Source organism: Mirounga leonina, unplaced genomic scaffold (assembly GCF_011800145.1).
Source record: "Mirounga leonina isolate KUSES-001 unplaced genomic scaffold, KU_Mleo_1.0 Mir_94, whole genome shotgun sequence".
Lineage (NCBI taxonomy): Eukaryota > Metazoa > Chordata > Mammalia > Carnivora > Phocidae > Mirounga > Mirounga leonina.
In genome coordinates, this window is record NW_023270855.1 from 44804202 (window position 1) to 44819981 (window position 15780).

Here is a 15780-nt window from a genome sequence, read left to right on the forward strand (position 1 = left end):
GTATCTTTTGAGACTCAATCTAGTTTGTTCCTAAAACCAAAATCACCTCTAGGCCTCCCCAGTGTTGTGAGCCAGTAATTTGCCTTTTTGTTTAACTAGTTTGGGTTGGGTTTATAGCACCTGCATGGCGAGCAGGCCTGGGCTGCCGGCCAACCAGGCAACGGGACACCACCACAGAACAACTCTACCTGACACTATCCAGCTGAAGTTGTGCGTGCGCGTGTCGATCAGAAAGGCTACTCAGTTCTTTCTCCTGACTCTCTCTGAATGAACTATACTCCAGTTTCACGGAAGATAGTTCCTTGTCTGCGGAATGAAGAACGACTCGCAGGTCATGCACCTCACTTTTCAAAACTAAAAAACAAACAAAACAAATCCTCAACAGGTTCCTTTACATCGATTTTTTTTTTTTTAACAAAGTAGGCAAATAATTTTGATGGGTATCTTCACACAAACAGCAAAACAAGTTGAAGAGACCAATTTTAAGTTAAGACGTTAAACAACCAAGTGGTTGGTTCCTAGGAGCACGGAGATTATTTTCTTCCTCCCCCTTAGGATTTTTGATATATTTCTACGAAAAACAGAAGAGTTAACATCTGTCCCTGATTTGCAGGTCACTTGACTGTTCTACGTTTCTCCTATGGCACATGCATGAAAACTTTTAATATAAGGGAAAGAAATCAAGAGACTTAGCATATTTTAAGTGACCTAATCTTACTTATTGAAAACTCCTTGGTAATGTACCAGAACTTTCCGAAATGGGTTTACCACTTCCGATCTTCTAAGGATACTCCAACTGGAGGTAAAATTAGGTAGCTCTTTAGATCAAAGAGAACACAATGGCTGTCTTCTGTTTTAGCTTTATTATAAACTGCTGCAAACACTTCGATGAAAGGAGAAATACACTGAAAAAACTGGGAATCAAGTGGTAACTCCCACCTCTACGGATATATACAAATATCTAATTTATGCTCTATTTTGTCACTATCAAAACATTATTCATCTTATGACTTCAAGACACTTCATTTTCAAAGGAGTATTAAAACTTTCAGCCAACAGTTCAATCACTTGTTTCTGAGCTGTCCTGCTGCAAATTCCCCTTTATGAGATATGACTACTATTTAACCACTGTCATGCAGACTCAAATCTGGTCATCTAACTAAAAACAAACAAAAAACAACCCACCAAAAACATAGGGGCAAGATTTATTCAGAGGAGTCAAAAGATACTGAGTTAACAGTATTCGGGTCACAAAGCTCCCAGTTGTTCAAACTTACAGTCATTCTTAGTCTGAGTGTCCCGAAGCTGCATTTCAAGGACATTCAATTGTGAGAGATGCTCTTGCTGCTGTCTGGTCCAATCAGTTCTTTCTGAGGAGAAAAGCTTTGAGAAAGAGAGAAATTTACTGGAAAAGGAATACTGGTGTGCTAAGATACACTCCAAATCATTACCTTGCGTCTGTTTTAAAAATCTAGTTTAAGGTCTCTGACAGAAGAAAACTGGCTGTTCCCATGAATTACAGTAGGATGACCAACAAAGGGAAGGATCCCCGTAAGCACCTGGGCCATCCGTCTTGCCTTGTTCCGAACTAACAGCAAGGGACCTATTTGCACTATCGACGACGTGAGCTAGAATTCAGGCTAGGGGTGTGTGTGTCATTATCAGAGCAGTATGTGAAGTAATAACACAATAAAGAATACAACTCAAGGGGCGCCTGGGTGTCTCAGTCATTAAGCGTCTGCCTTCGGCTCAGGTCATGATCCCAGAGTCCTGGGATCGAGCCCCACATCAGGCTCCCTGCTTGGCAGGAAGCCTGCTTCTCCCTCTCCCACTCCCCCTGCTTGTGTTCCCTCTCTCACTGTGTCTCTCTCTGTCAAAAAAATAAAATCTTAAAAAAAAAAAAAAAAAAAAGACTACAACTCAAATTAGCCTTGACAAAGGTTTTGTGAAGTCATTTTCTTCTTGTAATACTCTCGCTTTGAGGGTCTGTTTCATACATTTTCTGGGGCCACGCTCTTGGTCTCACCTCCTGCGTTTGTACGGAATGATGTTCCAGTTTGTCAATGTGCTGCTGAAGCTTTAGGTTTTTATGTTCTTCCTCATCCAACTTCACTTGAAGGGCACTCATTTGTTCCTGCAGCAACAAAAAATCTTCAGTTGTCAAAAATTCTTTTTAATGGAACTCTCAAACATTCTACTGTTTCTTCTGCATTAGAAAAACAAAAAATAAAATTCAAAACCTCACATGGACAAAGATATCAAAGGCCAGTTTGGAGCCAGAAAACAATTTCAAATGTTTTTACTACACTAATGACTTCTCACGTCTTAGAATTATACTTGTGGTCCATCAAAGCGGAAAATTTGAAACACAAAGGGAAAAGGCGATTAAAATTAAATGGGTTCAATCATAGAGCCATCTTGAGACTTCTAAGAAGCTTTCCCAGGGCTGCATGTGAGTGATTTCACCAGAATGGCCTCCAGGCCTTGGAAAGGGCAAAGTTTTGGAATTTGAGGGTGGTCTGGCCCACTCTAAGTTTTACTAGACAACAGAAAAACGCTTTAAAAAAATAAATCACCAAAATAAATAAATAAGTCACCAGAATTCTGAGATAAGCACATTTCACATGTTCTTTCAAATATACCAAAAACTGTCTGAAATTTGATCTATAAGATTCTTTCAATTATTTTAATTTTCTTTAGCAGATACAGTACTGTGCCATATCAACCAGTTCTGGAACCTGAAGCTGGTGGCAGACTGGTCTCTTCACATATGAGAGAACCAAAGCCCGAGGAGACTATAGAGTGGGACTTGCTAAATACTGCAGAGCAAACTATAAGAGCAAAAGCAGGCTGGTTTCGAAGCCAAGGACTTTCACAAACCCCTATTTAGAGATACAAATTTAATATTACACAGGTTTGAACACTACAAATCACAGAGTTAAAATGGTAAGGGAAGTTTGTTTTCAATGAATGTCTAATTATTTATGTTTTCTAAAACCAAACATTACCTGCACCATTCTAAGCTCTTCAGAAATGGCCTCAAAAGCTTGTTCATTCATCTCAGGTGGAACTGGCTCATTCAAGATATTATCATCCAACTCACTGGAATTCTGAGTGCCCACAGGGCCAAAGCTCCCCACTTCGGGGCTTAATTTTGGTACTGGTCGAGACCAAAGTTGGTAAGCCTTGGTTGGCGTAGTGATAATCTGCAACAAAAAGTGATGAAGAAACAGCATTGGCAAACGTGAACAAAACAGTGAAAGTATTTAGTAACTGTGTGAACAGAAAGGATAAAATTGAAATTCTAATCATCAAAAGAAAAGAAAGAGTATCCTTAAGAGGTAGCCGAGAAATGCCCAAGTAGAAACAAATCTAGCAATTCAATGAGGTCTCAAGCAAAATTCTAGTAAGATTTTTAAAACTGAAACTTGATAAGCTGATTCCAAACTTCGTACAAAGAATAAAAGTTCAAGGAAAGACAATTAAAAAGAGAACAAATTAGGAAAACTTCCCTGACCCACATAAAAATACATTATAAGGGTACAGTCATTAAAACAGTGATTAGCATATGAATAGTCAAATAGAACACTGGAAGAAAATACATAGAAAAAGAGTGATTTATATGTGGAAAGTTCAAATTGTGAGGAAAAAAAGGACTATTCAAAGTTAAATCCCGATGTAATACCATTCAAAAATAAAATGGCAGATGAATTAAACATCTCAATGTAAAAAGAAAATTATAAAAGTAGTGAAAGAAGTAGAACATACTGATGATCTTGAGATTGTCTGGGCCTTTAAAAATACATAAAAGAGGCTCTCTGCTCCTCCCCATTCGACAGACAGTCCGCATCTCTGATGCAGTTCCAGCTGTGTGCCCCCCAAGACACAATGACATGATGGCGAAGGTCATAGTAAACAGATATGGTGTACTGGGCACCCGGTCACCAGGGCTGCTTTTAACTCCGGCAAAGTGGATATTGTCGCCATTAATGACCTCTTCATTGACCTCAACTACATGGTCTACAAGTTCCAGTATGATTCCACCCACGGCAAATTCCACAGCACAGTCAAGGCTGAGAACAGGAAACCTGTCATCAATGGCAAGCCCATCTCTATCGTCCAGGAGTGAGATCCTGCCAACATCAAATGGGGTGATGCTCATGCTGAGTATGTTGTGGAGTCCACTGGGGTCTTCACCACCATGGAGAAGCCTGGGGCTCACTTGAAGGGTAGGGATGGGGGGTCATCATCTCTGCCCCTTCTGATGCCCCCATGTTTGTGATGGGCATGAACTATGAGAAGTATGACAGCTCCCCCAAGATTGTCAGCAATGCCTCCTGTACCACCAACTGCTTGGTCCCTCTGGCCAAGGTCATCCATGACAACTACGGCATGGTGGAGGAACTCATGACCACAGTCCATGCCATCACTGCCACCAAGACGACTGTGGACAGCCCCTCCAGGAAGCTGTGGCGTGATGCCCGATGGGCTGCCCAGAACATCATCCCTGCTTCCACTGGCGCTGCCAAGGCTGTAGGCAAGGTCATCCCTGAGCTGAATGGGAAGCTCACTGGCATGGCCTTCTGTGTCCCCACTCCCAATGTACCAGCCATGGATCTCACCGGCTGCCTGGAGAAAGCTGCCAAATACAATGGCATCAAGAAGGCTGTGATACAGGCATCAGAGGGCCCCTCAAGGGCATCCTGGACTCCACTGAGGATCAGGTATGCCCCACGACTTTAACAGTGACACCCACTCTTCCATCTTTAATGCTGGGGCTAGCATTGCCCTCAATAACCACTTTGTCAAGCTCGTTTCCTGGTATGACATTGAATTTGGCTAGACCCAGAGAGAGCAAGAGGAAGAGAGGCCTTCAGCTGCTGGGGAGTCCTTGCCCCAACTCATCCCCCAACACACTGAGAATCTCCCAACCTCTACCCAATTTCCACCCCAGGCCCCCTGAGAAGGGGAAGGTCTTGGGGGAGCCCTACTTTGTCATGGACCATCAATGAAATATACTGTACCCAGAAAAAAAAAATACATAAAAGAAGTCACAAAGGTAAAAGATGAATAAACCTGGCTATATCAAAATTTTAAAGCTTCTGTATAACAAAAGTATCGCATACAAAGATAAAAGACAAGCAACATGATTGCAGAATACACTGGCAGTAATATATGACACATAAAAGAGTAACATGTTAAAAACTACAAATCAGAAGACAAACAACTAGTAGGAAAATGGACTCTTTTTTTTTTTTTTTTTCATAGAAAAGGACATGCACAAATGGAAAGTGATCATAGATGTGTGACCTCATCAGAAATGAAGGAAATGAGAATTAAAATCTTCAAAAGATACCATTTCTCACCCATCAGACCATCAAACATTAAAGAGGCAGTTCTGGGGGCTGGCACTGGGCAGTGAGTGCTCCCACACCTCCTGCGAAAGCACACGGCACAGACACCTGGCAGGCATGACCCCAATGCTGAGACATCAGAAGAGACCACTCCTTCACAGACTCCACCCAAAGAACACCTGCACTGGCAACCACCTCAGCAAGCCATGGGTTGTCCAAAACATGGAAGCCTAGACTTAAAATCAGGTAGAGCTCTACGTACTAGTTAATGTGGGAAGACCCAAGGCATTCCCAGAGTTAACAAAAGCCCACTGCAGAATAACATATGTAGGATGATTCCATTTACTTTTAAAAACAAAGCACAGGGGCACCTGGGTGGCTCAGTCAGTTAAGCGGCTGCCTTTGGCTCAGGTCATGATCCCAGGGTCCTGGGATCGAGCCCCACGTCGGGCTCCCTGCTCTGGGGGAAGCCTGCTTCTCCCTCTCCCTCTGCCCCTGCTTGTGTTCCCTCTCTCGCTGAGTCTTTCTCTGTCAAATAAATAAATAAAATCTTTAAAAAAACAAAAACAAAAACAAAGCATAACTGGGGCGCCTGGGTGGCTCAGTCAGTTAGGCGACTGCCTTCGGTTCGGGTCATGATCTCGGTCCTGGGATCGAGCCCGGCGTCGGGCTCCCTTCTCAGTGGGAAGCCCTCTCCCATTCCGCCTGTTTGTGTTCCCTCTCTAGCTGTCTGTCAAATAAATTAATAAAATATTTTAAAAAACAAAACAAAAAAACCAAAGCACAACAAAAAATAATCTATGAAATAACTCCATATTTTCCCAGTCTCTGCATATTTACTGTACAAAACTGCTAAATAGGGGCACCTGGGTGGCTCAGTCGATTAAGCGTCTGCCTTTGGCTCAAGTCATGATCCCAGGGTCCTGGGATAGAGCCCCCTGTTGGGCTCCCTGCTCAGCGGAGAGCCTATTTCTCCCTCTCCCTCTGTCTGCCTCTCCCTCTGCTTGTGCGCTTGCACTCTCTCTGACAAATAAGTAAATAAAATCTTGGGGAAAAAAAATGGAGGGAAAGTTCTTTTTTTTCCCTTTAGTCATGGGACAAACCCTAAAGACAAAAACCAAAAAACCAAGGCATAGAATGATGTATGTAGGGCGCCTGGGTGGCTCAGTCGTTAAGCGCCTGCCTTCGGCTCGGGTCATGGTCCCGGGGTCCTGGGATCGAGCGCCACGTCGGGCTCCTGGCTCAGCAGGGAGGCTGCTTCTCCCTTTCCCACTCCCCCTGCTTGTGTTCCCTCTCTCGCTGTCTCTCTCTCTCTGTCAAATGAATAAAATCTTAAAAAAAAAAAAAAAAGAATGACATATGTAATAGGCATTGTGTAAAATTTTTTTAAAAAAGTATAAACAAGTGGGACTACATCAAAGTAAAAGGCCTCTGCACAGTAAAGGAAACCACCAACAAAATAAAAAGGCAACCTACTGAATGGGAGAAGATATCTGCAAATGATATATCCAATAAGAGTTTAGTATCTAAAATATATAAAGAATTCATACAATTCAACACCAAAAAAACCCCAAATAATCCAATTAAAAATGGGCAGAGGACCCGAATACACATTTTTCCAAAGAAAACATCCAGATGGCCAACAGACACATGAAAAAATGCTCAACATCACTCATCATCAGGGAAATGCAAATCGAAACCATGACAAGATACCACTTTATACCTGTCGGAATGGCCAGTATCAAAAAAACAAGAGATGGTAAATGTGGTCAAGGATGTGGAGAAAAGGAAACCCTCGTGCAATGCTGGCGAGAATGTAAATGGCACAGCCACTGTGAAAAACAGTATGGAGGTTCTTCAAAAAATTAAAATAGAACTATAATATGGGGCGCCTGGGTGGCTCAGTCGGTTAAGCGACTGCCTTCGGCTCGGGTCGTGATCCTGGAGTCCCGGGATCGAGTCCCGCATCGGGCTCCCTGCTTGGCGGGGGGTCTGCTTCTCCCTCCAACCCTCCCCCCTCTCATGTGCTCTCTCTCTCAGATAAATAAATAAAATCTTAAAAAAAAAAAAAAAAAAAAAAAAAAGAACTATAATATGGCCCAGCAAAATTCTACTCCTGGGTATTTACCCGAAGAAAATGGACACACTAATTTGAAAAGATACATGCACCCCTATGTTTTTTGCAGCATTTTTTACAATAGCCAAGGTATAGAAGCAATTGAAGTAGCCATTAATAGATGAATGCATAAAGATGTGATATATTTATATACATATGTGTGTATGTGTGTGTGTATATGTATATACACAGACATACCCCGACATATACACACTGGAATATTACTCAGCCATAAAAAAGAATGAGGTCTTGCCATTGGTGACAACATGGATGGACCCAGATGGTAGCATGCTACCTGAAATAAGTCAGAAAAAGACAAATACTATCTGGTTTCACTTATATATACAATCTGAAAACAAAACAAAACAAAACAAACCAGAAACAGACTCATAAATAGAGAACAAACTGGTGGTTGCCAGAGGGAAGGGGCTGTGAGGGATGGGCGAGATGGGTGAAGGGGATTAAGAGGTACAAACTCCCAAATTAGAAAATAAATAAGCCACAGGGATGTAATGTATAGCATAGGGATTATAGTCAATAATACTGCAATGACTCTGTATGGTGACAGAGGGTGACTACACCTATTGCGTAAGCACTACATAATGTATAGAATTGTCGAATCACTATGTTGTACACCTGAAACTAAAATAATATCGCATGCCAACTATATTTCAATTAGGATTTAAAAAAAAGTTAAAAGATGGAAAATAAAACCCCAAAAGACTTGCTGACAGTGACTGCCTCCAAAAAGGGGTGTGGCTGGTTAGCAGGAAGGAGAGCAGAGAGAGATTTGTCACTGTATACTCTTTGTACCTTTAAAAATTCCACTCGTGGGCGCCTGGGTGGCTCAGTTGGTTAAGCGACTGCCTTCGGCTCAGGTCATGATCCTGGAGTCCCGGGATCGAGTCCCGCATCGGGCTCCCTGCTCGGCAGGGAGTCTGCTTCTCCCTCTGACCCTCCTCCCTCTCCTGCTCTCTGTCTCTCATTCTCTCTCTCTCAAATAAATAAATAAAATCTTTAAAAAAAAAAAAAAAATTCCACTCGTGTGAATTGCCTATTCAAATGAATGAATAAAATTTCTTTTAAAAGCAGTTTCCTAAAAAGTGACACCAAAAATATCGCTTCTAAAAATAAGCATTAGAGATAAACACCTATTTTTAAGTTTAAGCTGTATAAGGAAAGATTTTTAGCCTCCAGAGAATCTGGTACAAAAAAGCTCAATCACGAGCATCAGCATCACCACCTTCTTAATCTTTGGCTTTCCTTGGGTTCTCCTCCTCTCCTCATTCTCAGATGTTCATACATTTTTTTTTCTTTTATGAGGGCAATGGTTGTTTATGGAAAAAAGCCCTCCCGTTATCACTAGTGATACCCTGGATCCTTCCATGGTCCTTGTCTTTAGGATTTCTATTCTTCCACCACAAGCTGGGAGCACATGGTACTTTACAGCAACAGCTGCCGAGCTCCACCAGGTGTCAGGCACTCTACTATCTCACTAAATGCTCTAGAAAACCTACAATCACATTCTCCTCATCCCCAATTTGGAGACCATAAATAGGAGGCTCAGAAGTTAGGAAATCCTGCCTAAGGCTAGTGACAGATTAAAATCTGCTCCCAGGTCTGATTCCAAATACTGCCTTCTTTACCACCCCACCCCCACCATGGAGGCAGACATCAGAACACTAGGACCAGAGTCACCCTGGGGGTCACTGCCTGCAAGGGATTCTAGCGTATCTGGGTATCATCTGTGCAGTCTCTCCATGATTAACAAAATGAGATCAAACTGACTTAGGATTGAAGAACTGCTTCAGACCACCTACCTTAAGCGTTTCAGCATGAATTTTATTCAGCTGAGAAACTTCTTGCCGCTTGTAGGCTTTTGTTGCTTCCAAAAGGTTTTCAAGATTAAGGTTTGCTTTTTGCAAGGACTGAAGCTCTGATTCCAATTCTAGCTGCTTTTTCCTAAGGGATATTTAAAAATTGAGTATTTCAGGCAATAAATAATGTCATACACTTGTAGAGTACAGTTTATACTCTCACATAACTTGATATTTTTCTCTCTCAATCTGAGAGATTCTCAGATTATTACCCTCAACTGACAGTTGGGTAATATATGGCTATGAGAATGAACTACAGTTTAAAGTATTTGACTAATAAATGGTAGAGCTCCAATTCAAAAGCCCTAATAGTCCATGATGATACCACATGTGGTATGTTATTTTTAAAATAAACACTTTCTGGGGTGCCTGGGTGACTGTCAATTGAGTGTCCAACTCTTGGTTTCAGCTGAGGTCATGATCTCAGTCGTGAGATCGAGCCCCGAATCAGGCTCCGTGCTCAGCGGGGAGTGCTTGGGATTCTCTCTCTCCTTGTGCCCCTTACCCCCATGTGCGCTCTGTTTCTCTCTAAAATAAATAAATCTTTTAAAAATTTTTAAAAAATAAACACTTCTTTATATTTTAGGATAGCATTAATCTTAGTTATACTATGAATGTGGCTTATCTTTGTTACACAAAGAACATAAAGAACCTGTAATTTCTAAAAATCCTGATTTGATTCATAACACCGTTGATTTAAATTTGCTAAACAGATACAGGTGTATCCGTGAAAACATCTGTATCATCTAGTTCATTAAATATATTAAGGAGCTTTCTCTTCTTGTCCAAACAAGGTAGTTGCTATATGAGAATTAATATTTAACGTAAAATGCTCAATTAAATTGTCAGTGTTAAACGCTAAAACAAGATGCTGAAATAGGTAAGCATGAATGTGTATTTACACTTTACCTCGTTAGTTCTTTGAATTCTTCATATTCTTGCTTTGAGTTATTCAGCTCTGTCTGAATTTGCAGGAGTTGTGCTTTCAACTTCTCAGTGTTCACTAATGAACATGGCTCCTTTGGAGCTTTAGGAGAAAATCCCTGTTGACCTGGTAATAAGGAAACAACATGGTCTTTGAAAGAAATAACAGAACACGTTTTCTAAGTTCTCGGTCACATATCAATTTTGAAGCAAAGATTGGAAAGTGGACCCTAAGAAACAAGAGCCTGTAGCTCAGCGGAGACAAAGACACAATGCAGTGTGTCAACGAGTGCTGGAAGCTGTTTCTGAGAAGCTGAGAAGCCCCAGGATGTAGGGGCACATTGAAGGCAACACCTTTTCCATCAGGAGAAAGAGCAAACCATGAAGCACAGCACACGTCAGGCTGGTGAAACGTCAACAGGCCAATACTGCAGAAATCCATGCGAATAGCTAAAGCGAACAGTCAATAAATTATTCAGGAAAGGAACCAAAGAGCAAAAGCAGCAAGTTGAAAGAGCTTGGGATCATCTAACTGGTGGGAAATATGTTCAGGGATTGCTTAGAGGACCGGATATGTTGAAGAGAGTTCTGATGAGTTCCGCTGTGGGAATACATCATGTAAAAGTTGTTTAGAGAATGATCTTTGTTTAGAAGATGGTGAGTTATATGCAACTGATGAATCACTGAACTCCACCTCTGAAACTAATAATATACTATATGTTAGTTGAATTTAAATAAAATAAAACTTAAAAAATTAATTAATTAAAAAAAAAGATGATGGGATCAAGAAATGACTATTAGTATCCTTCCAAGGTAGTAAGTCAAGGAATTATATAAATGGCCAACAAAATATAGAGCACTGTAGGGAAAAATAGCTGAAATAATACACAAAACCCGATCTTAACTTTGCATCTAAAATCAGTCTCTCCACAATCAAATTTTATTTTTATTGAGACATAACAGAATGGAAGAAGGCTTGCAAAATGAAAATTTTAAATGGGCACAAACAGGCTTCGTTACGATTGCAGAGTGAGATTAGAGTGTTCTCAATTTCTGTCTGAAATGACAAAGGCTGAGACAGAATCTGATAAAAGCCCGTGAAAATATTCACTTTGAGAGTGGGGCAAACACAGACTTCGTTGCCAAATCCCAAGGCATTAACACCCATAGCTGCCCAGCATGTAAGTGAGATTCGGTACCAACTAAACCACTTTTCACAGAGCAAAAGCAGACAGAAATAATGTAGAACTAACAGTGTATGCTGGCCAGTGTATAACTAACAGGGTATAACCAGCACCCACGACTTTAGGACGCAAGCACCGAGCTGGCATCAGGAGTCTGACCTACAGATGCCTCTCACACTGTACAGACCTTAGCCAGGCAGGTAAACATCTCCACTTGATGTCAAATAGTTAAAACAGGAAAATTTCATTTAATAAAAATTAAAAATATCTAAATCAAACTTTTAGCAACAAAACAGAACCATAACAGGTGTTTTTTTTTCTTTTTTCTTTTTTTTAAAGATTTTATTTAAGGGATGCCTGGGTGGCTCAGTCGTTAAGTGTCTGCCTTCGGGTCAGGTCATGATCCCAGGGTCCTGGGATGGAGCCCCGTGTCGGGCTCCCTGCTTGGCGGGAAGCCTGCTTCTCCCTCTCCCACTCCCTCTGCTTGCGTTCCCTCTGTCTCTGTCTCTCTCACTTCTCTCTCTCACTTTCACTGATATGTCTCTTAGCCTACGTAACTCACTACTACAAGATTTATGAGAAAAAAGTTTAGAAAATGCCTTTTGGTAACATAAAAGCGTAAGTATGTAATACGAAATTAGCACACCAGGGGGCGCCTGAGTGGCTCAGTCGATTAAACATCTGCCTTCAGCTCAGGTCATGATCCCAGAGTCCTGGAATCTAGCCCTGCATCGGGCTCCCTGCTCAGAGGGAAGCCTGCTTCTCCCTCTCCCTCTGCCACTTCCCCTGCTTGTGCTCTCTGTCAAATAAATAAATAAAATCTTAAAAAAAAATAAAAATAAAAAAAGAAATTACCACACAGGTCTGGAGGCCAAAATGAAGACCCTACCAGCGAGGCAATAAAAATGCCCTTTCAAACAGTGCCCTCCCGCCCCCCTCAGAAGGCATGCAGACAATAATCATTTCTTACCCTTGTCCTTTTTCTCTGTGCCAGATAGTTCAGAGAAAGCTTTTTCTAGTACGGCAATGGTCTGGGCGTCCATTTCTTGGGCTCTTTTCACAGGCTCTAATAATCTCAATCTTCTGTTCTCCTCCCGGAGGGAATGGTTTTCCATAGCATACTTTGCAACTCTGGGGTGGTGCTCTATCTGTGACATAGGAGAATTACAGGCTTACAGACAGACAGACAGACATTTCCTCAATAACCAGTCTTGCTGCCGAGCCATCGGGAAACACTAGGAACACCGCCCGCACTGCTGGCAGTGGCCGGCTGCAAGGGCCGTGGAAAGCAACCTGGCATTTGTGACCACACTGACTACGTGCATAGCCTACGACGCCATTATTCTGCGTCTGGGTCTGTGCCTTGAAATTGTCACCCGGGCGTGGGCTTGTAAGGAGAGAAGTGCAAGCGTGTACACTGTGGCCAACTCTTCACGCAATGGGGGCTGTTGACATTAACACGCTGTAAAGAATAAGGAAACGCTCTACTGACCAGGATGGAACACCCTCCAAGAGGTATTAAGTGAAAAGGACAGCAGAAAAGTATGTATGGTAAGTTGACTTTTGTGTTGAAAAGGAGTAAAAGTAAAAATATCCATATTAGTTTGAATATGCATTAAAAAGCCTCAGAAAGATACAAAAGCCAGAAACAGATTTTCTTTGTTTTGTTTTGTTTTTTTTTAATGATGTGCCTGTATTAACTACCCATCCTCCCCAGGGAAAAGGAAAACCAGCAACAAGAAATTGGAAGGACCCCAATGTAAAGAGACTGCTGATTCAGACAACCACAACTGCCCACCGGGACAAGGGACAAGGGACACTTGCCTGCTGGGTGGGGCGCTAATGCAGCATCTCACAGCTCCTCCCACCCCCCTTCATTTTACCATCTTGGAAAACGGGGGAAAAGGAGTTGTGCAATCATACACGTCAGCTAAATTCATTCAAAACACTTTCCACTGTATTAACTCACATGAATTTGGTGACAAATTTATATTTACCTTGAACCTTCCTTCTTTTTAGAAATACTGCAAATGTCATACACTCACCTGTTCCCGCAGAGTTTGGATCTCATCCCTTAATTCCGACAACAAGCGATCCTGCTCTGCAGGCAGAAAACTTCCCCGGGATTCCTTGTGGAGCTTCTCCAGGCGCATTATTTGATCCTCTCGGAATTTCACAATCATTTTATTAGATTGAATAAATTTTTCTTTTTTGAGGGTGAGGTCTTCTAATTGGGTAACTTTTTCTACCAGAGACTTAAGAAATTCATAATTTGGTTAAACATGAAAAGTAATTCAGCCTCCCTAAATTTCCACAAACCAAGCAATAAACACTAACTTGACACTTAATCTCAAGGGCAAAATTAGATTTTCCAGTTTTTCTTTGTTTTCTTTATTTACTTGTGCCCTTTATTTCACTCAGAAAGACACCACGGAGCAAAAGCCTAAAATATCTAGAATCCCCTTTATACCAACTCGGTTTCCTACCTTCTTTTCCTGTTCGGATTTCTTAAAGAACAACATCGCCTCTTGGAAATACTTCATATAATTAGTCTCATCTTTGTCTGTAATTGATCCAGTAAGAAAGAAAAGGAAATGGAAAAAAAATGTTTCTCTCTCAAATTTTTGGACCAAGAATTAAGCTAAAACAGCCTCTGAGTGACTGCTCTCAATTAATCTAAAAGAATCAGACTGTCGTCCCCAGATCACAGATTTCAAATCAATCAAATCTACATACTAGCAATTCTTTGAAGAAAAATAAGTTCTTTTATCCTGTTTAATAAACATACACGTTACATATGACTGAATCTTGGAAGTGGATCTAAATGAAATTAGTATCTCTTTTTAGCTTTTGTGAGGAATGAACTACTCAAAATGATTTCTCCTCCTCCTTCCCATCATACCCGCAGATATGATACATATGGTAACTGTATCTGATTACAAAGTATGGGCATCCCTCCTTTCATTGTGCTTTGCTTTATCATGCTTTGCAGATACTGCATTCTTTACCAGTTGAGAGTTTGTGGCAACCCTGCATTGAGCACGTCTATTGGTACCATTGTTACAATAACATTTGCTCACTTTGCGCCTGTCTCTGTGTCACATTCTGGTAATTCTTCCAACATTTCAACATTTTTCAGTATTATTATTGTATTTGTTATGGTGATCTGTCTGTGATCAGTGATCTCTGACATTACCATTGTTATTATTTTGGGCACCACAAACCATGCCCATATAAGATGGTGAACTTAGGGTGCCTGGGTGGCTCAGTCGTTAAGCATCTGCCTTCGGCTCAGGTCATGATCCCAGGGTCCTGGGATCGAGCCCCACATCGGGCTCCCTGCTCCGCGGGAAGCCTCCTTCTCCCTCTCCCACTCCCCCTGCTTGTGTTCCTGCTCTCGCTATGTCTCTCTCTGTCAAATAAATAAATAAAATCTTTAAAAAAAAAAAAAAAAAGATGGTGAACTTAATCAATAAACGTGTTTTCTGATTGCTAGACTGCCTGGCTGTTCTCATCTCTCTCCCTCTCCTAGGCCTCCCTGTTCCGAGACACAAAAATATGGAAATTAGGCCCTTTAATAACCCTACAATAGCTTCTAAGTGTTCAAGTGAAAAAACAGTCGCCCATATCTCCCTTTAAGCCAAAAGCTAGAAATGATTAAGCTTAGTGAGGAAGGCATGCCAAAAGCCGACAGGTTGAAAGCTAGGCCTCTTGCACCAAACAGCTAGCCAGGTTGTGAATGTGAAGGAAAAGTTTTTGAAGGAAATGAAAAGTGTTACTCCAATGAACACATGAATGGTAAGAAAGCAAAAAAGCCTTATTGCTGATAGGGAGAAACTTTTAAGGGTCTGGATAGAAGATCAAACCAGCCACAACATTCCCTTAAGCCAAAGCCTAGTCCAGAACTTTAAAGCCCTGACTCTCTTCAATTCTGTGAAAGCTCAGAGAGGTGAGGAAGCTGCAGAAGGAAAGTCTGAAGCCAGCAGAGGTTGGTTCATGAGGTTTAAGGAAAGAAGCCGTCTCCCTAACATCAAAGTACAAGGTGAAGCAGGAGGTGCTGATGGAGAAGCTACAGCAAGGGATCTAGAAAATAATTCACGAAGGTGGCTACACTTAACAACAGGTTTTCAATGTGGATGAAACCACCTTTTACCGGAGGAAGATGCCATCCAGGACTTTCATAGCTAGACAGAAGTAATGCCTGGCTTCAAAGCTTTAAAAGACAGGCTGACTCTCTTGTTGAGGGCTAAAGCAGCTGGTGACTACAAGTTGAAGCCAGTGTTCATTTCCCACTCTGAAAATCCTAGGGCCCTTAAGAATTAGGC

The 15780-nt window shown here is 41.5% G+C and overlaps 1 protein-coding gene and 1 pseudogene across 1 annotated transcript in view; one reads left to right on the forward strand and one right to left on the reverse strand.

Moving 5' to 3' along the window:
* The window catches only part of KIF15 (kinesin family member 15), a 67431-nt gene that overhangs the window by 22430 nt on the left and 29221 nt on the right, over positions 1-15780 (reverse strand). Inside the window, exons 12-20 of the mRNA XM_034998148.1 lie at positions 13942-14018; positions 13501-13710; positions 12426-12603; positions 10257-10398; positions 9291-9432; positions 3009-3206; positions 2027-2134; positions 1278-1383; positions 189-354 (exon numbers count right to left, since the gene is read on the reverse strand). Coding sequence (XP_034854039.1) covers positions 189-354; positions 1278-1383; positions 2027-2134; positions 3009-3206; positions 9291-9432; positions 10257-10398; positions 12426-12603; positions 13501-13710; positions 13942-14018 — 1327 coding nt within the window. The remainder of the gene's footprint in view (positions 1-188; positions 355-1277; positions 1384-2026; positions 2135-3008; positions 3207-9290; positions 9433-10256; positions 10399-12425; positions 12604-13500; positions 13711-13941; positions 14019-15780) is intronic.
* On the forward strand, positions 3748-4843 carry LOC118005842 (annotated as a pseudogene).